The sequence below is a fragment of the Neophocaena asiaeorientalis genome, unplaced genomic scaffold, assembly GCF_003031525.2.
Source record: "Neophocaena asiaeorientalis asiaeorientalis breed wild unplaced genomic scaffold, Neophocaena_asiaeorientalis_V1.1 scaffold57, whole genome shotgun sequence".
Lineage (NCBI taxonomy): Eukaryota > Metazoa > Chordata > Mammalia > Artiodactyla > Phocoenidae > Neophocaena > Neophocaena asiaeorientalis.
In genome coordinates, this window is record NW_020172731.1 from 6,166,716 (window position 1) to 6,193,867 (window position 27,152).

General features: G+C 36.5%; 1 protein-coding gene across 2 annotated transcripts in view; it reads left to right on the top strand.

Moving 5' to 3' along the window:
- Positions 1-27,152, top strand: part of ITGA1 (integrin subunit alpha 1) — a 164,480-nt gene that overhangs the window by 129,966 nt on the left and 7,362 nt on the right. For both annotated transcript variants that reach the window (XM_024740319.1, XM_024740318.1), the window contains exons 19-28: positions 1,710-1,919; positions 4,742-4,822; positions 9,694-9,770; positions 12,423-12,512; positions 13,863-13,965; positions 17,048-17,161; positions 18,969-19,073; positions 19,235-19,339; positions 20,356-20,448; positions 22,607-22,723. In XM_024740319.1, the coding sequence (XP_024596087.1) occupies positions 1,710-1,919; positions 4,742-4,822; positions 9,694-9,770; positions 12,423-12,512; positions 13,863-13,965; positions 17,048-17,161; positions 18,969-19,073; positions 19,235-19,339; positions 20,356-20,448; positions 22,607-22,723 (1,095 nt within the window). The remainder of the gene's footprint in view (positions 1-1,709; positions 1,920-4,741; positions 4,823-9,693; positions 9,771-12,422; positions 12,513-13,862; positions 13,966-17,047; positions 17,162-18,968; positions 19,074-19,234; positions 19,340-20,355; positions 20,449-22,606; positions 22,724-27,152) is intronic.

The window sequence follows — 27,152 nt, forward strand, 5'->3', positions numbered from 1 at the left end:
AAGAATTAGACTCTTCTAGACTTTTCCCAATTCTTCTAACTTCCTACTGTTGGAGTTTAAGGGAACTTATAAATGACACCTATTTTTATCGCCCCTAAATTTAGGACCAATCAAAAGAAAGACATGGGTTGGCCAGTTGGAACTCCCCTTTATTACTGATGAACACTGGGTTGCAGGGCATGGTTTGGGTATAATGGGTGTCCTCCTACGGAGCCAGGCATAGACCACAGGTAACCAAATAGGTCATTAGCAGTGCTCAGTAATCTCAGGCCAGCAATCTCGGGCCTTTCCGGGGGCCCACCTTGTAAAACTTGCAGAATGGAAACGTAGATGTATGCTTCCCATGAGCTCACCACCGCCCCAAGAGCAGAAGAGACAGGAAGGGACTGAGCTGTGTTCACCTAGTTTTTGCTTCCAAATTCACAGAGTCTACTGTCCCACCCCTGAGAAAGAGTGAGTGAGTGGGTAAAAGGATGGGATCACAAGTGTGGCACCAATGGAGGAATCACTAGTGGTGGAGAATTAGCTTTCCCCCGCACCTATCTTCTGCTTTCCCTTCTCCCTTCCAAATATATTTATTGAGTGTCTAATATGTACCAGACATCAGAGCTTACAGTCTAACCTAGGAAATAGGTATTAGGTAGTAATTAAAGCACATGCTCTGGAGAACTTCCAGAGCGCAACGGGAACTTCTGCTAGACTGAAGTGTTTCAGGGCTGCTCCCTGGAACTTATGACATTGCATTTGAGACCTGAAGCCTAGGAAGTGGAAGAGCAGTGGTCCAAGCACAGGGATATGTGCAAAGGTTCTGAGGCATAAAAGGAACTAAACTAAAATCACTAGCATGGCTGAAGCTGAAGAGCAAGGGCAGAAGGTCATGTGGGATGAGGCAGGAGGCACAAGCAGGAGCCAGATCACCAGGACTTTGTGCCACTGCACAGATTTTAAATGTTTTTGAGGAGCCGTGGAATGCCATTGTTGGTTTTAATTGGTTCACTGATAGCACTGGATTTTTTTTTTTTAAGGATTACTTCAGCTGTGCAGTGGAGAATTATTGGAGGGAATCAAGAGCGGGTGTGGGAGACCAGTCAGGAAGCTGTTACTTTAGTCTAGGGAGGAAATAAGATGGGTTGGACTAGAGGTGGTGGTGGAAATGGAGAGGCAAGGAGAGCTGTGGGAAATATTTAGAACAGCGGTAGAATGGACTGTTCTTGGTGATGGATTAGATAAGGGGAAGGGCTTAATGAAGAAGAGGAGTCAAGGGAAGCTCCCAGTTACATGGCTTGCTCATTTTCTACCCTCTTGACTGAGGCTATTATGATCCTAAGTATTTGATTCTTTTAGATAGAAAATCTCATAATCAGAGGTGGGTGTTACAGTGTTCTCTCATAACTTTGGATTGTAGAGTACTTGACTTATTTCTTTGAAACTCTTCTACTCTGGCAGACGAAAGCCATTGAAAAACATCTGTGAAAACTGTGCATTCCTTAAAGGAATGGAAGAATTTATAACCAAAAGTAAAGGTTATAATTTTCCCCTATCAATTATAGGAACAACTGTAAAAATTCCTTATGATTTCTGCAGTGAAATCTATTCTCTTTATGATTTTCTTCTTTCGGCAGTATGTCATTTCTTTTATGCAAGTTCATAGGTAATTTTCAGTAATGCCTAGCTAAAGTTTGAAAAATGTTTTTCTGTGAACATTTCAGATTCCCTTTGCCAAAGATTGTGGAAACAAGGAAAAATGTATCTCGGACCTCGCCCTGGATGTCTCCACCACAGAAAAGGGCCTGCTTATTGTCAGGTCCCACAATGATAAGTTCAATGTTAGCCTCACAGTCAAAAATAAAGAGGACAGTGCCTATAACACCAGAACCATAGTGAATTATTCTCCAAATCTAATTTTTTCAGGAATTGAGGTAAACTTTTAGTTTTACATTTATTTATTCTTGTAATACTCACACGTTGAACCTACTTTTCATACTACTGAGGTAAATTTTTATTACATTGATTTTAGAATAGAAAGCATTTTGTACAAAATTAGTACTCACTGATGGTGAAAGGACTAAGATTTTTTTAAAAGCTTTTTCTGGATATAGTTCTTTAGAGCTCTACGACTCTTCTTGGATTCAGTATGAGGAGAGGATCTCTGATATACCAAAACTTTATGCATGGGCTTCCCTGGTGGCGCAGTGGTTGAGAGTCCGCCTGCCGATGCAGCGGACACGGGTTCGTGCCCCGGTCTGGGAGGATCCCACATGCCGCGGAGCGGCTGGGCCCGTGAGCCATGGCCGCTGAGCCTGCGCGTCCGGAAAACCAAAACTTTATGCATGGGCTTCCCTGGTGGCGCAATGGTTGAGAGTCCGCCTGCCGATGCAGGGAACACGGGTTCATGCCCCGGTCTGGGAGGATCCCACATGCCGCAGAGCGGCTGGGCCCGTGAGCCATGGCCGCTGAGCCTGCGCGTCCGGAGCCTGTGCTCCGCAACGGGAGAGACCACAGCAGTGAGAGGCCCACGTACCGAAAAAAAAACAAAAACAAAAAACTTTATGCTTCACAGAAGCCTTACACCACTGAAATTGAGACTTGAGTCAAGAAAAAAAATAAACATAACACTCAAAGTCAAAAGTTTAACAGAAGGGCAGAGAAGGAGTAATACACGTGCTGAATGATAACAAAATATTTACACGCAAAAAAATCGATACCATTCCCTACTTTTTCTATACACAATCCTTAAACTGGCAAGAGAGTTGTATTAAATGATTATGTCTCATTGTCATGACAGAAGGTTGTTTTTGTTTTGTTTTGGTTTTTTTGACCATGCCACGCAGCTTGCAGGATCTTACTTCCCTGACCAGTGATCGAACCCAGGCCCCTGGCAGTGAAAGTGCCAGGTCCTAACCACTGGACCACCAGGGAATTCCACAGAAGTTTTTTATTATTTTGGCAATAACATACAGCTGCATAAGATGCTCTATCAGGATTAATTAATACTTCCAAATTTGAACTTTGCTTTTAATTCTGATCTCTGAATGAATATACTGAATTAAAATTCAGTATATATGAGTTAGTAATATATATAATTCATATTAAAAGCAAATACACTTATTATATACAATATTAAACACTTTAATTGTCTAGTTTCTATAAATTCAGATTTTCACTGACATTTCTCTCCATTTATTAGGATATCACTTAGGGACATGATACTAAGATAGGCTTTAAAAATGTCCTATATTACTACCACCTATTTTATTTTATAATAATAAACATTTATTACTGATATGTACTATTCTAAGTTCTTTATAGTTTTTTTAATTTTATTGAAGTATTGTTGATTTACAATATTGTGTTAATTTCTTCTGTACAGCAAAGTGACTCAGTAAATTGTCTAGTTTCTATAAATTCAGATTTTCACTGACATTTCTCTCCATTTATTAGGATATCACTTAGGGACATGATACTAAGATAGGCTTTAAAAATGTCCTATATTACTACCACCTATTTTATTTTATAATAATAAACATTTATTACTGATATGTACTATTCTAAGTTCTTTATAGTTTTTTTAATTTTATTGAAGTATTGTTGATTTACAATATTGTGTTAATTTCTTCTGTACAGCAAAGTGACTCAGTTATACACATATATATACATATTCTTTTTCATATTCTTTTCCATTATGGTTTCTCACAGGATATTGAATACCCTGTGCTATACAGTGGGACCTTGTTTATCCATCCTATACTACCACCTATTTTAGATTCAGGAAAGAATGTTAATTAAAAATCCAAATGTGCAAATTGATGCTGGGAAAGTATTACCACTGAATTCTTCTCAGAAAAGAGGACTATATTAAATATCATTGTACCTTCTTCAAATGACTTCATGGCCTTGGCAGAGAGGCAGAGCTATGAAATCAACAAGACCTCTCTTCTCCTCCTACTAATGACAACAATAGTAATAATAATAATAGCAGTCTTTTCTTGAGTCATATTATGTGTCAGAAACTGTTCTACAAGTTCTACTTATTCATAGTTATTTAACTGTCATTAATTCCTTTGTACTATTATTATACTACAGAGATTCTAAGATAAACCCCTTTTTTCACAATTTAACATTTCTGTAATTGCATTTTACAATTGCTGTGTTAATTTAACAGGCAGCATTATTGTTTCCTTCTTATTGGTATGTAAAATACTGGTGAGTCTCATATTCAAGGTCATTTTCAATTTGATGAGATAGAGTTCGACTGACCCCACTTGACAGAAAATCAGGCCCAGAGAATTGAGGAGTCCCGACAACGATAAAGCTAACAGTGGTAGAATCAGAGTTTAAATCCTGGTGTTTCCAGGTCAGAACTCAAGCTCTTACCTACTCCTCCAGTGACGACCATTCACTGTGGGCTTCCATATGTCGGTCCAGTATGCGTGGGTTATTTTGTGCAGCCACCTATTCACCCTGTGAGGTAGATGCTGTTAGTACTCCCATTTTTCAGTGGAAGATCTAGACAGGCTGGTGTGATGCACTTCATCCTACAGCCATCCTTAACCGAAGTGATGTTTTCACATTTCCCTGGGCTGTGGGACAAGTGATCCCAGAATGCTGTGACTCTCACAACTATACTGCGAAACAAATCCTAGCAAAGCAGTCTAAGGCTCAGCTGGGAAAATTCTAGACCATCAAGGTCAAGTATTTCACCTGCGTGTCTGCTCTAATTCTGTTTACTTTCTCTTCCTAGGCTATCCAAAAAGACAGTTGTGAATCCAATCATAATATCACGTGTAAGGTTGGATATCCTTTCCTAAGAAGAGGAGAAATGGTAAGCAGATTATAGAAAATACATGTGGCAATTGGATATGAAAAATAATCTGCTCAAAGCCAAATATATAAATCCTTCTAGTGGTAGTTGAGGATGACATAGATGAACAAGATTGAATTCAAAATTGTGAGATCTTGAAATCAAAAGGCAATTGTGGCATGGGTCAAACTCAGACACCAGGACAAAATTAAGAATTTTTACTCTACAGCTTATACGATAAATGGAGCTGGGAAATTCTGGTATTAGCATCGCCTATGTAGTAGGCTTTTCTACTGTAGGAAAAAGAATCTTTCAAACCAGTTGGTTTAGAATTTTAGAAACTCTACTTCCATTTCTCTTTTCTTAAAATAATAACCTCACTGAGATATAATTCACATACCACAATTCACTCATTTAAAGTTCAGTGGGTTTTAGTATATTCACCAAATTGTGAATTGTGTACCATCACCACAATGGATCCTATAACATTTTCATACCCCACAAAGATACCCTGTATGCATCACTAGTTACTGCTGTTTATTTCCTCGCTAACCCCTCCATCAATCCCAGGCAACCACTAATCTACTTTCTTTCTCTATGGATTTGCCTGTTCTGACATTTCATATAAATGGAATCATACAATATGTGGTCTTTTGTGACGGGCTGACTGGCTTCTTTCACTTAGCATAATGTTTTCAAGTTTCATCTATTTATCAGTAATTCATTTTTTTTAAATTTCCAAACAATATTCCATTGTATGAATATATCAAATTTTATTCATTTATCAGTTGATGGGCATTTGAGTTTTTTCCCCTTTTTGCTGCTATAATAATATTTCTATGGATATTTGTGTATAGGTTTGGTATGGACACACGTTTTCTATTCTCTTGGATATAAACCTAGGGGTGGAATTGCTGAGTTATATGGTAACTAATGTAACATTTTGGGGAACTGCAAAACTGTTTTCCAAAGTGGCTGTACCATTTTATATTCCTGCCAACAATGTATGAGGATTCCAATTTCTCCACATTGTTGCTACCTGTCTTTTTATTATAGCCATCCTGGTGGGTGAGAAGTAGTATCTCATTGATGTTTTGATTTGCATTTCCCTAATGGCTAATGAAGTTACATATTTTCATGTGCTTATTGGCCATGTGTATTTTTTTTTTTTTGAGTAATGTCTATTCAGATCGTTTACCTATTTTTTAATTGGGATATCTTTTTGATTATTCGGTTGTAAGAGATCTTTGTATATTCTACATGCAAGTCTCTTGTCAGAAATGATTTGCAAATATTTTCTTCCATTCTGTAAGTTGTCTTTTCATTTTCTTGATGGTGTTCTTTGGAGCGCAAAAGTGTTTACTTTGATGAAGTCCAATTTATTTATTTATTCTTTTGTCATTCATGCTTTTGGTATCATATCTAGGAAGACTTTGCCTAACCCAAAGTCACAGTTACTCCTTTTTTTTCCAAGGGCTTTACAGTTTTAGCCCTTATATTTAGATCTATGATCCATTTTGATGGACTTTTGTGTATGGTATAAGTAAAGAGTCCAACTTCATTCTTTGTGGCTATTCCCACACCATTTATTGAAAAGACTATTCATTCCCCCATTGAATTGTCTTGGCACTCTTGTTGAAAATCAGTGGGCCATAAACACATGGGTTTATTTCTTGTATCTTTGTTGTATTTCATTGATCTATATGTCTGTCTTCATGACAGTACCACATTGTTTTGATTACCATAGCTTTGTTGTAAGTTTTGAAATCAGGAATTGTAAGTCTTCTAACTATGCTTTCTTTTTCAAAATTGTCTGGCTATTCCACGTCCCTTGCATTTCCATTTGTATTTTAGAATCAGCTTGTCAGTTTCTGCAAAAAAAAAAAAAAAAAAAAAGCCAGCTGGGAGTTTGGTGGGTATTACATTGAATCTGTAGATCTATTTGGGGAGTGTTACCATCTTAAAAATATTAAGTCTTCTGACCCATGAGCATGGGATGTCTTTCCATTTATTTAGATCTCCTTTAATTATTTCAAAACTGTTTTGTAGTTTACAGAATACAAGTTTGCATCTCCTTTGTTAAATATATTTCTAAACATTTTATTCCTTTTGATGCTGTTTTAATGGAAATCTTCTTTTAATTCATTTTCAGATTGTTTATTGCTAATGCATAGAGATACATTTTTTTTTCATACTGATCTTTTACCCTGCAATCTTTCTGGAATTATTTATTAGTTCTAATAGTTATTTTAGAGGATTCCTTAGGATATTCTATATATAAGATCATGTCATCTGCAAATAGAGGCATCGTTTCCAATCCAATGCCTTCTATTCCTTTTTCTTACCTAATTGCCCTGCCTAGAACCATACTAATTGAATAGAAGAGAGAAGAGTTCTTTCATCTCTTTTTAAAGAAATATTTGTCCGCTTCCTTGGTGGCACAGTGGTTGAGAATCCACCTGCCAGTGCAGGGGACACGGGTTCCATCCCTGTTCTGGGAAGATCCCACATGCCAAGGAGCAACTAAGCCTGTGTGCCACAACTACTGAGCCTATGCTCTAGAGCCTGTGAGCCACAGCTACTGAACCCGCGTGCCACAACTACTGAAGCCCACGAACCTAGAGCCCGTGCTCCACAACAAGAGAAGCCACCACAATGAGAAGTCTGCGCACTGCAATGAAGAGTAGCCCCCGCTCGCCACAACTAGAGAAAGCCCATGCACAGCAATGAAGGCCCAACACAGCCAAAAATAAATTAATTAACTAAATAAATCAAAAAATAAAATAAAATAAAATAAAGAAATATTTGTTTCCATGAACAGCAGAGAATAATTATCTCATTTAATGATAAACATGGTATTTGCATGTATTTTCAGTGAACGTTGCTTTTCGGTATGAATATTTGCTCCTTATTCACTATTGAGTTAAGGAGGGAAATCTTTAATTAATCAAAATGATTAAAATAAGAAGGTATTTTATTTACTTGACATAGACTTAAACAAAAAAAGAGAAATACTATCCCAGTATTTATTTCAACTTTCTTAGATTGTAATATTTTTATAAGACTTCAAAATAGATCCCTCACATCTTTAACACACATCCTAAAAAGCTGACAAACACTGGTTTGGACATCTGGAAATGGCAGATGTCTATCTATAGTGAAATCCTTAATGACAAATTATCGATAATGAAATCTTTTAGCTCTTCTTTTTGCAAATGAGAATTCAAAAAGGCCTCTCCTCTTAACACATGTGGCATGGTTACTAGTGATTTAGGATACAAACCACGAATCATAATAATTATCATTAAATTCAATAAATATTTTCTATGTCCATTTTAGCTTATAGAACTAACTAGATGTACCAATTTACTTTTGGAACCCCATCATAAAGTCTGTTCTTGACTATTTCAAATGAAATATACTGTGAATTTGCATTCGCTCCCTACAAATCTATAAAATACACATCACTCCTAATTCCTCTAATTTGACATGGAAATAAGGAATGTCAACTCATGTCTACTCCTTCCTTTGACCACTTCAATTAACCTTGGAATTATCTCTATTTCCTAAAGAATAATGATATACCCTCTGTTATATCCCAATCATTGGAGACATTCATTGAAATCTTAATAATTTCTTAACCATCTCTTCCTTTCTTTAGCAATTCTTTGGTGCTTAGGGCAAAAGCTTTACTCGAAGTGTGTCATTGTCATCAGTAGAGAGATGGAAAGATAACGTGCAAGTAATTTTTACATGGGCTTTACACTTAGAATATGTTTTTAGATTTGCAGTGTAAGCATTTCAGAATCAGGTCACTATGCATAGGCAGCTTCTTCAGCCCCGCTTCTCTGCTAGTCTCTTCCCTCCATCTGAAGCCTCCTCGGGAATGCCAAGACAAATGTCCAGGCCAGTCAGAGGGCTAAGGACAGTCAGGGAAACAGGAGCTCACTGAGAGACTCTGGCAGTTGGACCCACCCAATAAAGCCTCTGCTGGAATTGTGATTACTATTTCAAAGCAAGAAGAAAACTATAGAGCTTCAGATTCTTAGAAGAACTATTTTTTTAAAAACTAACTCAAAAAAATATGTGGGAGAAGAAAATCCCACACATTAGAGTGTACGACCATGCAAATCTCAAGATCCCTGAATTCTATAAATGGTGCCTAAATTGAATAAAAGAGCTTTAAGTATCAAATCTTGTCTAGTCACAAAGATAAAATTTTAGGTAACATTTATTAATTGTACGTTTTGAACTATCAATTTTGCTGGCCCAAATTCCAAGATACCTCAGCACATTATTGGGTGTGTAAGCATTATTATGAGGCCTCTTGGACTAGAATTCTGCTGATGACATATTTCTTCAATGAGTAATCTAGTTTTTGTTCTGCCTGTTGGTGTTTATAAAGAGCCATGAATTACATGTGTTCAGGCATAGTTTCTCAAAAGTAAGTTACTTCCTGTATTTGGGTGTCAGTAAAACAAAAACATTTTCCAGCTTTCCTTGGATATTGTTTTAATTCTGCAATTTATAAACAAAACTCACTGCTTTTTTAAGTTATGATTCTTATAGTTTACTTTAAATGGCCAAGCCTTTTATCTTGTTTTATATTGTTTTTGTTATTCCTTAAAGGTCCACAACTTTCTTATACTATCAAATCGATGGAATTCAGTATGTGTTCCCCTATTTTATCATGGATAGATATAGATGGTTGCTGGTACTTGACGTTTCCATTTTAAAGAGGCTTTAATTATGACCATTTCATAATAACATTGTTTATGATTGTGATCTGCTAGACAATGGTAATATGATAAAATATCATTTATATAATTTAATGTTTTAATCAAAGCAAACATTCTACTTTATCTGTTACTAAAGATATTTTTATTTTATAGGTAACATTCAAAATATTATTTCAGTTTAACACATCTTATCTCATGGAAAATGTGATTATTCATTTAAGTACAACAAGGTTGGTTCCTATGTGTGCATGAGTGCATGTGTATGCATGCATATAATTTCTTTCATGTATTTAAAATATTTTGTTTTATAGACTGACTAGAACTTCTTACAGCTTTTATGGGATCAGTAGAAGTAGAAGGCAGTGAACCCCTTTGCTTCACAAAAACATCCTTATGAATAATCAGCAAAATAAAGAAATTTTCATTTAATGGACATAATACACCTAACTGGATTAAATCATTGGTTCTGTGAGCTATAAAATATGTTGTAATCACACGTCACTTATATCTGCCAAATTGCATTTAAATCCATTTAAAATTTTACAGGCCTTTCTAATTTAAAAACTTTTACTGACTGCCCATCAAGGTCAACTGAATCATTAGAGGGACTTAAAGTTTTATGATACCCTTTTGTAGTTTAATAAATTTTATTCAAATCAGTCAAAGCTTCTGAAATGGCATAGAATACACAAACTAAAAATAACAAAAGTCTAATAAGGAAATTGAAATAGCGCTTACCTTTCTTCTAAGTATAACTATCCACTGGACCATAAGCAACTTGAGATAAACTTTTATCATTTGTCATTTTATTCCCCAGTAAAAAAAAAAAGTCTAATAATCACTAAATAAATGTAGAGTGAGAATGAATGAATTAGTGAGTAGTGAATAAGTGAGAAAATGAATTAATAGATGAGTTAATTCTGTATGCTCAATTCAGTTCAATTCAATAAATATTTATTTGAGATCTATTATGGACAAAATATTGAATTCGTCACTTAGGGAATATAAAATTAAATAAGGGCATGAACCTCTTCATGTGGTGAATATTACAGTAGGGGACTGAGACTAGTATTTAAATTATTATAATACAGGATAGAACAAGGAAAATTCATTAGAGAATTATAAGCCATGTGTCAGAGACTTAATGGAGGGTGAAATTACATCTGCTTGGCAATGAGAATCCAAGAAAGCTTTATCAAGGAGGTTATAATTGAGAAGGACCTTAAAGGGTGGGTAGCAGTTCAGAGAGGTTGGTCGGTAGTTAGATGGAACATTTCAGGCAAAATTTACAGCTTGAGCAAAAACTCAAAGGTAGACCACTAGATCTATTGGGGGGAATATTGGCTGACCCATTTTAGTGCAAATATAGAGAATACATAAAGGAGTAATGGAAGATAAACACGGAGTGTACATCTTACTATGTTACAGTGAGTGTACATCTTACCGTGTTATAGGAAGTATTGAATTTCAAAATGAGGCATCTTTTCTTAGTTGAACAGGCCATGAGGAGCCAGAGAAGTTTTTGAGGGGTGAAGTCATAAATACAGAGCTGTTTCTTTGGAATATTAACTTAGCTGCATTGTGGAACGGGACCGTTCACAGCAAAAGCCCAATCACACATACATCTATAGCCCAGGGCAGGGAGCTGCCTTCACTGCCCCATCATGCATACCAAGCCGCTGATACACTTGGGAATAAGCAAAGCCATTAATGGGTACTCTTTGCCCATTCTGTGAGACAAAATGCTAGGTGCTTAGTCACTTGGTAGAGAGGTGTGTGTGATACTAATAATGAAATCTAATATTTATTGAGTATGTCCTAGGCACAATGTTAAGTATTTTACGCTTGGTACTCACCATTTATTAAGAATATAATGGTAGGGCTTCCCTGGTGGCGCAGTGGTTGAGAGTCCGCCTGCCGATGCAGGGGACATGGGTTCGTGCCCCAGTCCGGGAGGATCCCACATGCCCGCGGAGCGGCTGGGCCCGTGAGCCATGGCCACTGGGCCTGCGCATCCGGAGCCTGTGCTCCGCAGCAGGAGAGGCCACAACAGTGAGAGGCCCGCGTACCGCAAAAAAAAAAAGAATATAATGGTAAAACCCCCATTTTATAGATGAAGAAACCAAGGCACAGAGAGATCAAATAACTTTCCCAAAGTGGGTCTATGTCCAAGAGCAATTTCATGCACTCTGGCCCCAGAGCCAGTGCTGGTTACTATTATATTATTTGGACGTACTCTTTTGTAAGACAGAAGAGTATGAGATATGTGTGTGTATATGTACGTATAAAATATATGCATGCATTTACATAATATATAATTGAAACGATAACTAAAATCAGGGGAATAAGTGCTCAACAAATAATACAATCATCAAGTACAAGGTATAGAAAGACTATTAAATGACAAAAAATTTCAGATTTACTCTCAGCTGTGTGATCCTAGGCATGTCTCTTCACAAGGGCCTCATCTGTGATAAATAAGAATCACCTGTGTGATTTGTATTAAAAAACACAAATTCATGAGTCCTAACTCGGACCTACTAAATCCGTATTTTTCTAGGGGAGAAGCCCCAAAATCTGTGTATTTAACCATTGACCCAAGGATACTTATCATTATTCTCATAGAAGTTTGAGAAAACTCATACTAAATCAGTGTGGTTTTCAACCCTCGCTGCACTTCAGAATCACCTCGACAACTTTTAAAAATACCCATCTCTGATCTCGCTCTCCACACTAAAATTTTTAAAAAATCAAGGATCCCACACATGTTGTGTGTGTGCTTTATTTAGTTGCCAAAATAAACTTCTCATTCAAATGCTTAGAAAGGTCTATAAATAGTCAGTGGTTTAATGATTTGTCCAACTGTGCTGTATGTTTTCTAGTGACAGTGAAGAGCCACCTGAAGCCCTTTTCGATAATGAAGTAAATGTTTCCATCCGTGTAAAATATGAAGTTGGACTACAGTTTTACAGGTAGGAGAACACCGCACTTTCATGTTGATGCTTCCTATAGCCGGGTGGATCTCAGCTTGTGGTCCCTGGCCAAGGGCATCAGAATCACCTGGGAGCTTATTAGGCAGATTCTCTGCCCCACCCCAGACCTACTGAATCAGAAATTCTGGGGGGGTGGGAGGGGGCCAGAAATCTGTGTTAAACTCTCCGGGTGATTCTGGTGCACTCTAAAAATTGAGAATCAGCATCCCAGATAATCTAAACTGTGAGGTGCTAATGATACTGGATTGCATTAGCAGTCCCATCTTAACTCCGAAACGCAAGGTGAAGACTCAGAAATCCGTCACAAAAGGCGATGTTCTCAGAGGTCACCAGCATATTTCTTGGCTCTTGTTCTCATTGTATGGGATCTGATTAGCCTGCCCATTCTGGACATTCAAGATTAAACTATTGATCATTGACAAGAGCTATTTATTTCTCCCATTATTCGTAAACCATCCTTTTTCCTAAGAACTTCTGATCTATCCAAACACCACACATGTTGGCAAATTTTATAAGCAGGACTCAAGGCTTTTGCTAGATACATGTGCACAATGTACAAAGAGTTCAAGAATCTGTGGCAAGTTTAGTCTAAGAGTCTTGTCATATTATTCATTTATTTTCTATGGCACTTTCCTTTTACTGATAACAGATGACAAAAATGTAAGGATTGTATGATATACATGTAGATTGTGCTTCTATTTCTTAGCCTTTAATTCTATTGGCTATTTTCTATTTTTCTGCTTCCACTTCTCTTGGTACACTGACTTCTCCCAAGAATTTTTCATTTATTTAAACTAATAAATATTTCTTATTTGTCTTCTCTAAACTTAAGTACTGCTTTTAAATATGTTTATATTACATTTCATTCTACCAAGTTCATCCAAAGAACATGGAGAAGTTGTATGAAAAAGACTGAACTTTTAAATTTAGCAGTAAATATAGAACTTTAAGTTGTGAAAAGGTAACACATTTTTTAAATCTATTTAAATTCAGCACTATTAAAAATACCAAGTTTTAGCCTGATTATTCACTAAATGTATATGATATTAGTGAATTAATGAAAACTTTTCACTTGGTAACAATGAAACTTTTACTTTAAAAACTGTACATATTTTAGCATCAGTAACTATAGAATTAAATTATAATCTTTTGCACCCTCCTCAAAGTTTTAACTTTAGATTTCAGGGTAAAAGAATTTGCCTTTGATTTGAAATCTCTATAAGTACTTTTTGTGGAATTACCTGGTATAAAGAAAGAAAAAGAGTGAGGTCAAGTAAAAGTTAAACTTTGTTGTGTTTTACTTTTCTTTTTCCAATTAATTCTTTTAAGCTCTGCAAGTGAATACCATATTTCAATTGCGGCCAACGAGACAGTCCCTGAAATTATTAGTTCTACCGAGGACATTGGAAATGAAATTAATATCTTCTACTTGGTAAGAAATTACCTCTAAATTAGTATTGTAAAAGAGTTATTTGTAAGCTTATAAGTTAAATAAAAGTATTAACAGACACATACAGACATGTTTGTTCAACAGTTAATCTCTATGTTCTAGCATATTTTTCTTTATAATTTCACTAATTTAAAATAATTTTATTGAAATTGATGATAATTATACTTTTAAGCTACTTTAAAGACTCAAGTCCCTAATTTCCTTATGACACAATTAATTATCATAAATTCCTAGAAAAAATAGGGAACCAAGTAGACACTACCTATAAACATGTAGACTTTATTTGCATTTTTTAGTATAACTGAGAAAAGCACTTTTTAAAAAATAACATGACTATTTCAGAAATTGATTCTTTCAGATTGTCTTGGTAATAATTTCCCTACTCAACAAATAAATTTGTATCTTATTCTGCTCCTTGCTACCTTTCGTATGTATTATACCATAACTTACTGGTGTTCCTACTATCGACTCCTTACGTGATATTTTCTATTTTTGATATTTCTATTAATGATATTTCTATCATTTCTAAATAGAAATTATATTTCTAATTTTGAACTCTTCATAACAGACTTTTCCTAACCATTATAATAAGTAATTATGGAGCTGAGCCAGGCTGTTATTTTAGGTACTGCCTACTTACAGACACAGACTCAAGTTAATATTATGCAAGTAAAAGAGAGTCCAATTCAAACGATGGATTTAAAACTGTATTCAAAAGTATGAAATAATACAGCATTATGAGAGGTGAAGATGGTCTCAATCTCTTTGGGAATTGGCAACGATGAAAAAAGGGAATTCTCTTACAAAGTGGAAATAAATGAATACTCTCAAGAACATTTCATTGTTTTTATTTGTGCCCTTTGCTGAAATGCCTATGCAACTTATACCCAGGAAGTTAGTATGAATGCCAGTCACTCTTCTACTGGGGTAAATTTTTGAAATGTAGGCTACCCAGTTTTTCAAGTCCCATTTGCTTTTCCTGGATTAGAGAATTCAGCAAACAACAAGGAAGAAAGGAAGGAAAGAAAAAAAGGAAGGCAGGAAGGAAAGAAGAAAGGGAGGAAGGGAGGGAAAGACTTTGAATGTTGTAGAACCTCATGAATTGTCACTTTTTAGGGTCCAGACTTGAAACAGGTACTCTCAAACTATTATAAATAATATCAATATACATAATATTGTTAAGAATATCCCTGAGCATAAATCTTTTGTATCTCTGATTACTTTGCCAGGGTAAAATCTAAAATTGGAGTAATGGAATTTAAAAAAAAAAAAAAAAGAACATTTTTTAGGTGAGACCCAGTAACTCTACTGCTAGAAATTTCCCATAGGAAATTATTGGTGGTATAAACAGATTTATACCCAGAGATACTCTTAACAATGTTATTTATATTAGTTTAAAAATTAAAACCTGGGCATGGGGAGACAGCTATTATAATGGTTGAGAGGGCACCTTTTGGAGTTGAAAAAGAAAAACCTAATTCTGCTCTCTACCAGCTCAGTGACCTTGGAAGTCTTTATTCTCATTCTAACCTTATTTCCTCATAGATAAAACAGGGATAATAAGAGAATCTACCTCATAGGGCTGTTAACAGGATTAAAGGGAATAATGCAAGTGAGAAAATTAGCAGTGTCTGGAACAGTCAACAATAAATATTGATGTTGTGGTTGTCATTAAGCAGCTAATAAACATCATATTCTCAAAGAGTCTCTAAATTTATGGGAAGATGCCATGACATAATAAATTTTACAAATGGGACACCAAATTTCATATTTTATATGATACAAACTTTATAAGATACATAATATGCAAATATAAAAGGTAATTTGTGCACTAAAATGTTACCAATATAGAATTGTAGGAAACTTACTGTTTTTCAATATTTTCCAATGTATCTATAAGGAACATTGTTTTTAATCAGAAAGAATAAGTGTGCATTACAGATTACCCAATTTCTGACTAAATATTGAAAAACAATTGGAACTAGACTGGGAGGCCATGCCAGGCAAGCCCAGGGCATATTACAATTAGAAGATAAGAGTCAGGGAGCATGGTTAAGAGACCAGGCACAGGTGGTCAGGAATCTCCAGAATTCCAGGGTTAAGGGTTGCATTTAATCTTCAGCAACCACAGAAAACAGCTCCAGATCTGAATAGCTCTCAGTCTAGAAGGCTCAGGTAGGGAGGTCAGTTGGACTTCCTGGCATCTGTCTCTGTAGATTAAGGAGCACCCTGCTCGCCTAAGAATTCAGCACAGAAGGGCCAAGGAGACGGCTGAGGACCTGAAGAAGGGCCAAGGGGGTGGGCATTGCACCTGGTTGGCCCAGTTCAATGCACTTCTCCTAAGCAGGCGAGGACTTCTGGACAGTGAGTCCAGCTTCCTGCTGAGCTTCAGCCCACCCAGACTTCCTCCCCTATGCACTTCATCGCCATTGATGGCAGGATGTGATGTGAAGTGATAATTTTAGGTTAGTGGATAAAAGAGATGGGGATTGAAATGAGAGTCAGTCTGACTCTCATCGGACTGGATTACCAACAGCCAGGGACACAACAACCCTCGCTGGGGACAGGATTGTGAAGGGAAGCAGATGGCTGTCTGGTTTGCCTGTACCGTTGTGGCAGATACCATCTAGCTGGGGTGAGAAATGACTTTGTGGGCTCAGAGAATTATAGCAAGCTGGGTTGAGGCAAACAAAAATATGCTCACCTGTTCTGAGTGAATCAGGTAAGTGTTCTCCCTCCTTTCCACCCCCAAAAAGACTGGTGTGTTGAAAAGTACAATGAGCATGGTAAATTGACTCAAAAACAATTAACTCATTTTGGGAAGGTGAAGGACCAATATATGATTTTAGCTGATGCATATGACCACTGACCATGAAACATCTTTATTTTTGCTTGTTTAATTATGCCAATTCTCTGTACAGTGCCATAAACCCTCTGCATTCATTTTGGCGTTCAAAATATTTCACACCTTAATTCATCAATTAAGAACCAAAATCCTATGTAAGACAGAAAAACTGCTGTTGAAAGAGGAAGAAAGGATTACATTTCTTTTTTTCCCCTGTAGATTAGAAAAAGTGGGCATTTTCCAATGCCAGAACTTAAGCTGTCAATTTCATTCCCCAACATGACATCAGATGGTTTTCCTGTACTGTACTCAAGTGGGTGGTCATCTTCTGAGGTAAGTCATGTGTGCCTCGGACTTATGTCATTATGTTATCTTCTTCAGTTTGTATCTAAAGCCTTTTATTCTCTGTGATAAATAGATTTTATCAAAGTAACATGGAGAGGCATTTAGAAAATTATACTACTAGTAGTAATAATAATAATGACTTCCACTAGTTATTTAGTAGAGGCATTAGTTCCTTACCGCTGCTGTGGTAACAAATTACCCAAAACAGGGTGGCTGAAAACAACAGAAATTTATTCTCTCACAGTTCTGAAGGCCAGAGTCTAAAATTAAGGTGTCAACAATGTTGGTTCCCTCTGGAGGCTCTGAGGGACCCTTTGTTCCATGCCTCTCTCCTAACGTCTGGTGGCTTGTGGCAGCATAACTCCAATCTCTGTCTTCACAGGGCCATCTTCCCTGTGTTTCAGTGTCTTCTCCTTTTCTGTCTCTTAAAGCACACCCTTCAGTGGCTATAGAGCCTGCCCTAAATTTAGAATGATCTCATCTGGAAATTCTTAATTTAGTTACATCGGCAAAGGGCCCTATTTTCCAATAAGGTAATATTCACGGGTTTCAGGTATTAGGACTTGGGCATATCTTTTGGGGCTCACTATTCAATCCACTGAAGCAGATTTTAGATAACAAGTTGTTGACTTATGCCCGAAGAGTTTGTTGCACCTTTAATTTGCTTGAAGTGATCAAACCACCCTATAAAAAGACTTATTCACTGCTCCTAAGCACACACAGCTGCACCCAGAACGGTACAATACTACTTACTCATCCCAAGAGTTAGCAATATCATGCCCCCTTTGTACCTATAGCATTGAATGAGTCGATATGGTAGTTTATTTTTATGGTTTAGGTATCTAAAACATAGAAAATCACAATAAGTATTGAATTAATGCATGCATTATTTCAGCATTTGACAGTCTCTTCTTTGCAGAGATTTTAAGTTAAGGTATTCTCAGAAATCAAGAAATAGCAACAGTGGTGGTTGACTTGTAATATTCAAATGTTTTCCTAAAGGCAAGGAGAACATAAACCTCTAGCATTTACCTCTAATCCGAAAAAGTAGGTTTGTGGGAACCTAGAAAGAATAAAAGTGGACTTGTCCTACTACTTACGAACCTTCATCCTTATTACCTTTTATCAAGGATGTAGAGAGTCCTAGGGAAGCAAAAGGTTTACTAGATTAAGTCTAGAAAAACCATCCAAGAATCAGCGAACTTATAAACATGGCATTTTAACATCGATGGGGCCACTTTCTTACATCTCCCTCCCACACACACTGTGTCTTACCCTGGTGTATAGGGACTCCAAAAATATTATTGGATGAATACATAACTACAGACAAAAGTCCCTCTCTGGATTTTTTGGTTTGTTTATTTTATAAACCATTATATGAGCCAACATATTGACTAACAGATGCTAACCTTTTTTTCTTTTTTTCCTCAGTAGAGTTAAATTTTTTTCTCTCTCTATTTTATGGGACTCTACAAACTAATGTTTGACGAAAACAAATTAATGAATGTATTACTTATGTAATAGTAAGTTCTACTAGCATCCTTCCTTTTCCATAACAACCTCACTGCTATCTATTACAATTGAAAATGGTAACAATAATTATTATCGGGGGTGGGGGATAGTATATGTATATGGCTGGTGCAGAATAGCTTCTTCCATATTGCACACTTACGAAGATGGATCTTTCAGGTATGGCAATGGCTATCATTCACAGATTCTTCACATTATTGCACCAAGTCATTTTTCCCTCTGACATCAGATGTTGTCTGATAAAAGACATATTTTTATTTCTTAGAATGTCAACTGCAGACCCAGTAGCCTCCAGGATCCTTTTGGTATCAACTCTGGGAAGAAAATGATAATATCCAAATCTGAAGATATCAAACGAGGCACCATTCTGGTAAATTCAGATTACCAAGACAAGTACTAATTTTACCTCATGCTTTCCAAGTGAATAAATTCAATACCAACCTAAAAATAACTATGTTGTAGAATATTTTAATATACTATCTTTTATCAAAAGGCAGGAATACTAATTTATACCTCTGGGCATTTAAACAGGACTGCAGTGCATGTAAATTTGCCACCATCACATGTAATCTGATTCCTTCTGACATGAGCCAAGTGAATGTTTCACTTATCTTATGGAAACCAACTTTTGTAAAAGTAAGTGATTGTATAGTTCTCTGCAATAATTGAATAATATAAACAAATATTTGTTCAACACTTAATAAAAGCAAAGCGGAGTGCTTCTCTAGAAAGAACACAAGACTGGAAGTCTGGAAAAATGTGGTCCAAGCCCAACTCTACTAAACCAGCTATTTGGCTGTCATTTTCCTTGTCTGTTAGTAACTAAGTTATCTCCAAGGTCCCCTTTCATGTATATGCTTCTTTTTAGTCTCTCTTGTTCTTTCCTTTACACTTCAAGAGATAAACACCTATACAATAGCAAAGTTTGCACTTATCTTAATACCTTAGAACTCAGTTAAGAGACGAAGAATTATAGAGAGACAATCCTTGACAGCATTAACAAAGAGTAGAGCTGACATATATTATAGACTCATTGTATTAGATCAGACTGTCTATCCAGCTATCTGTCTATCTATCTATCTATCTATCTATTTTGGAGTACATTTTTAACCCCTAATAAAGTCAAATCCATCTGACAACTAGCTCTTTAAAACTTAATCCATTGTATTTTATATTATTTGTTTCTCTATTAGAAGTATTTTGTTAATTATATGAAATTTCCATTTTTAGATTTAATCATATTAAGTTGCTATTTTCATAAGTCACAAACTGTTGAATATTGGTAATTTCATGCTTAATCCTAAACAAGCTACTATGTAAACCTCATTACCAGAGAGTAGCTATTCCATATCCAGCTACATGAAAGTAGGACAGGGTTTGGAGTTTGTTTTGCGCAGGATAAATCTGAAGAGAAACTGTGTTATTCAGAAAAATTCCCCATTCTATAACAAGGATCTAAGTGAGAATTTGAGTGCAGAGAGGAATGGTGGGTACACAGTCATCATTTCACACCCTCAGTTCCATCTGGATGTTAAACCAGTGTTTCAATCTGTCAGAAAAATTTTAGTTTGAAAAATTGCACTAAAACACGACTAGCTCTCAATGTGATTAGCTCAATATATTGAAAGTAGTAAATCCTGTTTGCATTTCAGGCACATTTTTCCAGCTTAAATCTTACTATAGGGGCAGAACTTCAGAGTGAAAATGCATCACTAGTTTTAAGTGCTGGCAATCAAAAAAGAGAGGTAAGTGTGACCCCAAGTTTTGAAAACATTATACATTTCACTCTGTTTGTAACGTATGTTTTATATTTGCTTATCGTCCCTAAAGCAGTGACTAGCACTGCTCTCAATAAGTGACAGACACTTTCTGCTTCAAATTACACTTGATTAACTTCAAGTGTGATTTCAGTCTCATTCTTCTTGGTAAGAAACTGGGAAAAACCATGATATTTACAATTAACCTGCCGTGTTTAACTTGATTACTTATAATTATCACAGTAAATTGATGTTTTTACTCTCACCTTGATAACAAATGATGCATTAGTAATTTTCCTCCTTAAAAACCAATATTATAAAATGTAGTTGACATCTGAAGAACAGACTAGAAAAAACAATTTCTTTACATAAAGTGTCTTTATACTGTATAGGAATACATGTAAAATTTTAAAAGATTTCTTCATTTAGTCATTGGGAAATTTGAAACAAAAATGAAGTACTATTCCCCAATACAAATTCACGCTGGAGTCCTGGGTAAAAATAAAATAGTGTGCGTTTTTTTCTCATCCTGTTATAAAGTAAAGCCAGAATACCTGTTATAGATGTGAGCACTTCAGCATAATTTCCCCTTTTATCATGAGAGTTTAAATATTTCATGTGGATATCATGAGTCATAAAATTCTATTTGGAAGCTGCCTAACCCTGATGTTTTAATGTTTTTATTTCAAATTAGTACCTATTTTAAATAATTCCAGTGACCTCTGATAAATATTTACCTTTAAAGAATATATACATAGAATATCTGGATATAATGTTTACTTACTTTATAAAGAGCACTTAACCCAATAAATGAAAAGTTATTCCACATGTAGAGAAGCTAAAATTTCGCCAGTAAGCATCAAAAAATATGAGTATATATTATACTGGAAAAGAGTATATTTGATTCCTAAATATGCGTTGTTAAAATATTACAGTTAGCTTTATTTCCCCTAAATGTTAGTTTAAAAATTCCGCATGGAGCTCTTTATTTTACATTTTATCCTAAAGACAAATTATACTTAAATTGTTAAAAACACTAAAAATGATCATTTTGTAGTTCTATGATCTTGGGGAAGTCACTGATCCCATCCAGATTTCCCTTTCTGTACCTCTAAGTTCAAGGAAATGTTTTAGATGTGTTTAAAGTCTATCTTCAAAGGTCTGATTCTCTGTACATCTATACTCCTGCCAGCTCTGTCTTCCAGATGCATGAGTAGTGACCTACCCGGAGCCATTTGAGGGGTTTGGATCAATATCCACTGTATGAAAATATCTCCCCTGTTAGTTTCTTTTTTTTTAACCCCTACTCTTCCCCTCTAGGTTAAGGAATTGAGATGTTCCCCATTAAACGGAGAGGCAGAACATTGAGCTATTATTGGTCATTGATAGCTACCCTGACTTAGTTTTTTTTCTCAGAAACCTAAGGGATGGGATGCAGGGCAGACAAGTTTCATTGAGGTTTGGGTGCCACGCTGAGAGAGCTTGAGTAGCTGGAACTCTAAAAGCTGTCTCCTTCAAGATTTACTTCAGTTAAGACCTAATTTACAGATGCTAAGAGTATGTCAACTGGAATAGACAGTGTGGTATAATTAAAAAACACACTGGGGCGATGTATGCATGAATTCATTTATCTGTGCATTAGAGATTTGTGCATCTTACTCTATGAAAATTATACCTCAATTTGTAAACAAAAAATAAAGCACATTAGAATTAGAATTAAAGTTACAGTTAGAATTAGAAGACCTACTCAGGTTTATGTGTCAATAACCTGTGACAACGTTCCAGCCCCAACTTATGCTATTGTGATGATGCACTGAAGGCTACTTTAAAACATATAATATCGGTTCTCCCTGAGTTAAATTCACCTCTACCATTGAGAATTCTGATTCATAGATAGTTTACTCTTCATGTATAAATTTCTGAAGGATAAAATTATAAAACTGTTTTGGTAATAATGAATATGACATGGTTAGAGATTTAGAATAGATGAAGGGCATTTTAAAGTATGAACTCATTGTTTTCTCTGTATGTAGTAATGAGATTAAGTACACTGTTTGGTAGAAAATTATAGCCTGAGAGAACTCAGTGTACTGGGAGTTCTAATAGAAGTTTATCAATGTTACCAATCTTGTTTAATAATTTTCAGCTTGCTATTCAAATATCCAAAGATGGGCTACCAGGCAGAGTGCCGTTATGGGTTATCCTGTTGAGTGCTTTTGCTGGATTATTGCTATTAATGCTGCTCATATTAGCACTGTGGAAGGTAAGAACCAAAGTTCCTTTGACTTTTCTACTTCAATTGTCAACAGCATATTGGTGAAACAAATTGTGATTTATCCATGCTGTGAAATATAGTATCACACAGCAATTGAAATGATAACCAAGACAAAATTAAAAAGAAAAATGCATATCTCATACATTGTACACAACTTGATCCCATTTTTGTACAAGAAAAAAACTAGACATATCCAAAAGTTATGGAAGATCTCTCTAGAGGTTAGGATTATAGGGGATCTTCATTTGTCTATAACACTGGAAATTTTAAATTAAGTATGCATTACTTTTAAAAACAGAGAAGAATGAAAACTCTCTTTTATAGAAAAAAGAAGAATGAATTCCTATGTCAATTTAAGAATATATAGCAACAGAATTATGGTTAAGATAAGCCTTATCCTAATCACATATCTCTGTGTATCTTAAAAAGTATATGCTTCTTTACTATATAAAAATACCACATTTTATGCAATAGTTGCATGCCTGAGTGAGAAATGAAAGATTTATTCAATTAGTCGATGAAATGGAAATCTTATAGTTGCATAGACTCCTGTTTCAAATCCTCCTGTAAAACTGAGTAATCATCTATTTTCCGTCGGGTCAATCTCTATATTTACATAGACATTTTGCTTAAACTGAGATATGCAAAATTTTTCAAACACTTAATTGTATCTTTTCCAAATTAAGCAGAACTGAAATGATAGCTTTTAGGATAAATTTAATAGAGCATAAAATCTCATAAAAAGTTGAATTTAATATTTTTCTAGTTAAATATCAAATTGGCATTTATTCTACCATATATCACCCTATATTTTACTTATCGTCTTGTTTAAAAGCTAAGCTATGTTAAAACTACAGATTGCGGTTACATATTCATTTTTCTGATACCTGAGCAACAGAATTATCTTTCAATCAAATAGTTTAAATAACAAATTTCTCTCCCACCAAATTACCAACTGTTCCTACCCATTCTGACTAACATTAGTTATAATGACTTAACTTCCTCTTTGGGGGGGTTACTCTCAGAGAAGATGAACAAAGCCATGTATATCAGGAGCATTTAGTTCAGTAAACAGAATCCATTGCTTTTCTCCAGCAAAGTCTCCAGGACAGAATTCTCCACCATCTCAAACCTCCAGCTCTTCCTCCTACTTTAGAGGGTATCCGTGCTCTGTCTGTAATACCTGGCTTTGCCACACTGTGGTACCCAAGGCCCGGCTTAGTGGTGTCAAGGTTGTGCTTGAAATGCAGAATGTGGTTTCTTTGTTCATATGCACCTGTAATAGAAGATTTTACTGTTGGTTTCTTTCAGTATGGTCTTCTAAGCACAGCACTTGCTCGTATAGTTTTAGGACACCGCTGCCAAGAGAAGAGGAAAGCCAGAGCTGACTATTTGGATAGTCTCTCTAGTTGTATACCTCTTTTTAAAACTAACAAATAAGTTTCAGCCCCTGTTTTTTGGTCATCAGTCTGAAAAAGCATAAGTATAAAAACAAACACATTCTTCCATCCAGGAGATGTTTTGGTTTTTTTTTGTTTGTTTGTTTGTTTGTTTTTGGCGGTACACGGGCCTCTCACTGTTGTGGCCTCTCCCGTTGCGGAGCACAGGCTCCGGACGCACAGGCTCAGCGGCCATGGCTCACGGGCCCAGCTGCTCCGCAGCATGTGGGATCTTCCCGGACCGGGGCACGAACCCGTGTCCCCTGCATCGGCAGGCGGACTCTCAACCACTGCGCCACCCGGGAAGCCCCAGGAGATGTTTTGATGACACATTCTGATTGCTTCTTAGATCTTCTTTTTAAGCCCAAAGAAAGACCATTTAACAGCCTTTGGCCTGTCCTGACCAGTAGGTATAGTTAGTTCAGCAGCCACATCAGTGGGAGCTCCAGCAATGAGAACGGTGATTCCACAGTAGAAGGGAGGGGAACTAGCACTTACTGAGTGTTTACTATATACCAGGAACTGTTTTAAGCTTTTCCGCTTAGATAATAACGTCAACCCTATGAGAAAGACACTGTTATGCACCTCATTTTGTAAGCGGGGAAGCTGAATAATAGAAAAGTTAAATATGTTTCCCAAGGCCACATGGTTTGTCAGTTTCAAAGTAAAGATCTGAATCTGGGCATTTCACTTTTGTGTCAACACTATTAGCCCCCCCCCCCCCATTCTATGTTCTCTCTTGCTTCTATTCACTCTGTTTTCCTTACAACCTCTTCAACTAAGTATTTTAACTACATTTACCCTTGGGGACACTGAAGCAAACAGAGAGTAACTCTCCCAAGAGTTACCAGCTAGTAAGGGACTGGGTTCAAGCAATGCTCTATCTGCAAAGCCCACCCCTTATCCAATATGTCCCACCACTGCAGGCTATGAGGCAAGGCTCTTCACTCTGGAGCTCCAGGAATTGGGTTTTGTTTAAGAGGGTCATAAACTCTCTGAAATGTATAAAAATATTTGGTACTGTAGTGAGAACCTCCGGTTGGATTCAGACTTTCAGCAGCTCCATTATACTGAAAAGATTAATTGGCCCTCCTGCTGCTCCAACCTCCCTGAAGAATTTGGTCTGTGGTAGGCTCAGAAGAGCTACTCTCATCCCCAGGCTTTTGTTTTTTTTTTTTTTTTGCGTTATGCAGGCCTCTCACTGTTGTGGCCTCTCCCGTTGCGGAGCACAGGCTCCGGACGCGCAGGCTCAGTGGCCATGGCTCACGGGCCCAGCCGCTTCACGGCATGTGGGATCTTCCTGGACCGGGGTACGAACCCATGTCCCCTGCATCGGCAGGCGGACTCTCAACCACTGCGCCACCAGGGAAGCCCCCCAGGCATCTTTTTAGACTAACTAGATATGGAGCAGAAACCTCAGGACTATCCTTTCTTCCTTCTTCTTCCAAATCCCACCAGTCTGGAAGTTCATCAAAATTCTCAGTCTGAGACTTTGTGCAGGGAACAGGCTAAAGGTTCCTCCTAGAGCTGGAATTCCATTTCAAAAGGCACAGTCTTTATAGCTTACCTTCATAGCATGCATAGCAGTGATTAAAGCTTGACACAATCTTAGTAGGTGCTTAATATACTTGATGTTGAAGGGAGAAGGCTTGTAGAGGACACAGGTTTAAATAGGTTGGGAAACATGTCCTGAAATATGGTACCACACACTAAGGGAGATGCCCAGTCAAGTTAATATAGCCAATAGGATAGAATGAGACTCGGTCCACAGAGGATCCCCGAGAAATCAGATCGTTCCTCTCTTTACTTGATCTCATACTGATGTCTGATCCACCCTTGGTGATGTATTTACTAATCCCAAAGCTTTGTTCCTCATGCAATATGCATATCCTTAGGGAGTGTGGATGGGGAATAGCACTGCCACCTATTAGTCTTTTATATGTTAATATAAATGTTTCATTCAACATTTATTCTATATTAAAGTCATTGAGCGTGTATTTCTGCCAAGGACTGTTTAATCAGACCTTTGCCACAGGGTTTTGAACTAGGGGGACACAAATAAGATCACTAAGTAAATACAAAAAGAAAAAGAAGGAAAGAGAAAGCTACCAAGAAAGTCTGGGTGCTCAAAACAAACTTAACTTGTTGCAAATGTTGGCTAGTATTGGCCCTGTTCAGTTTGAAGCTATAAACTGTATTTTCCTAATCTCCACTCTAATCACCCAACTTCCACTGAAAACCCAATGTTAATAGAATCAGTTGGGTGGAAAAGTTTAGATAACAGAAGTTAAGCTTTAAAATAAAGCATTTAACATGTGAAAGGAAAGGGAGGTTGAAAAGAAGCAAAAAGACTTGAGGAAGAAGAAGAAAAGGTCAGGAACTGGGCGAGGCAGGAAAGAGAAAAGTCATGATTCACCACTTGCTTTTGTAAAAGGCTTGTCTGATTTATTTTCAGAACATGCAGGTACAAGTTAAAGGGCTTAATGGTTTGTGAATCCAGAACTTTTATAGTTGGCTCAAAGGAAAAGGCCTGATACATGCAGGAGAACTGGCATTCTAAGGAAGACACATTTATTGTTTCTTCATGTTCATTTGTTCTGTTGTCACCTTTTCTGTGACATCTACCACCAACTAGATTCTGGCATGGAGAAAGACATAAAGCCCTGAGTAAAATTTCTCTAATTTAAAACTGCATATGTTTGACCATTTATGCCCTCAAAGCCCTCAATTGTTCAATATAATTATTTTTTAATATATAATTCCCTTGCATAATTTACCCTAACTTCATGATTAAAATGACGTGAAAGTACCACACTTTCAAAGAATTAACTCACTGTCTTTGCTTGAACTATTATAATCCACTCTCAAATTAAAAAACAAACAAACACAGATTTAAAAAGAGAATACTTCTCTAGGACCCTTTTTTAAATTTCTTTTTTTTAAATATCCATTTTAGATTAGAATATTGCAAAGGTACC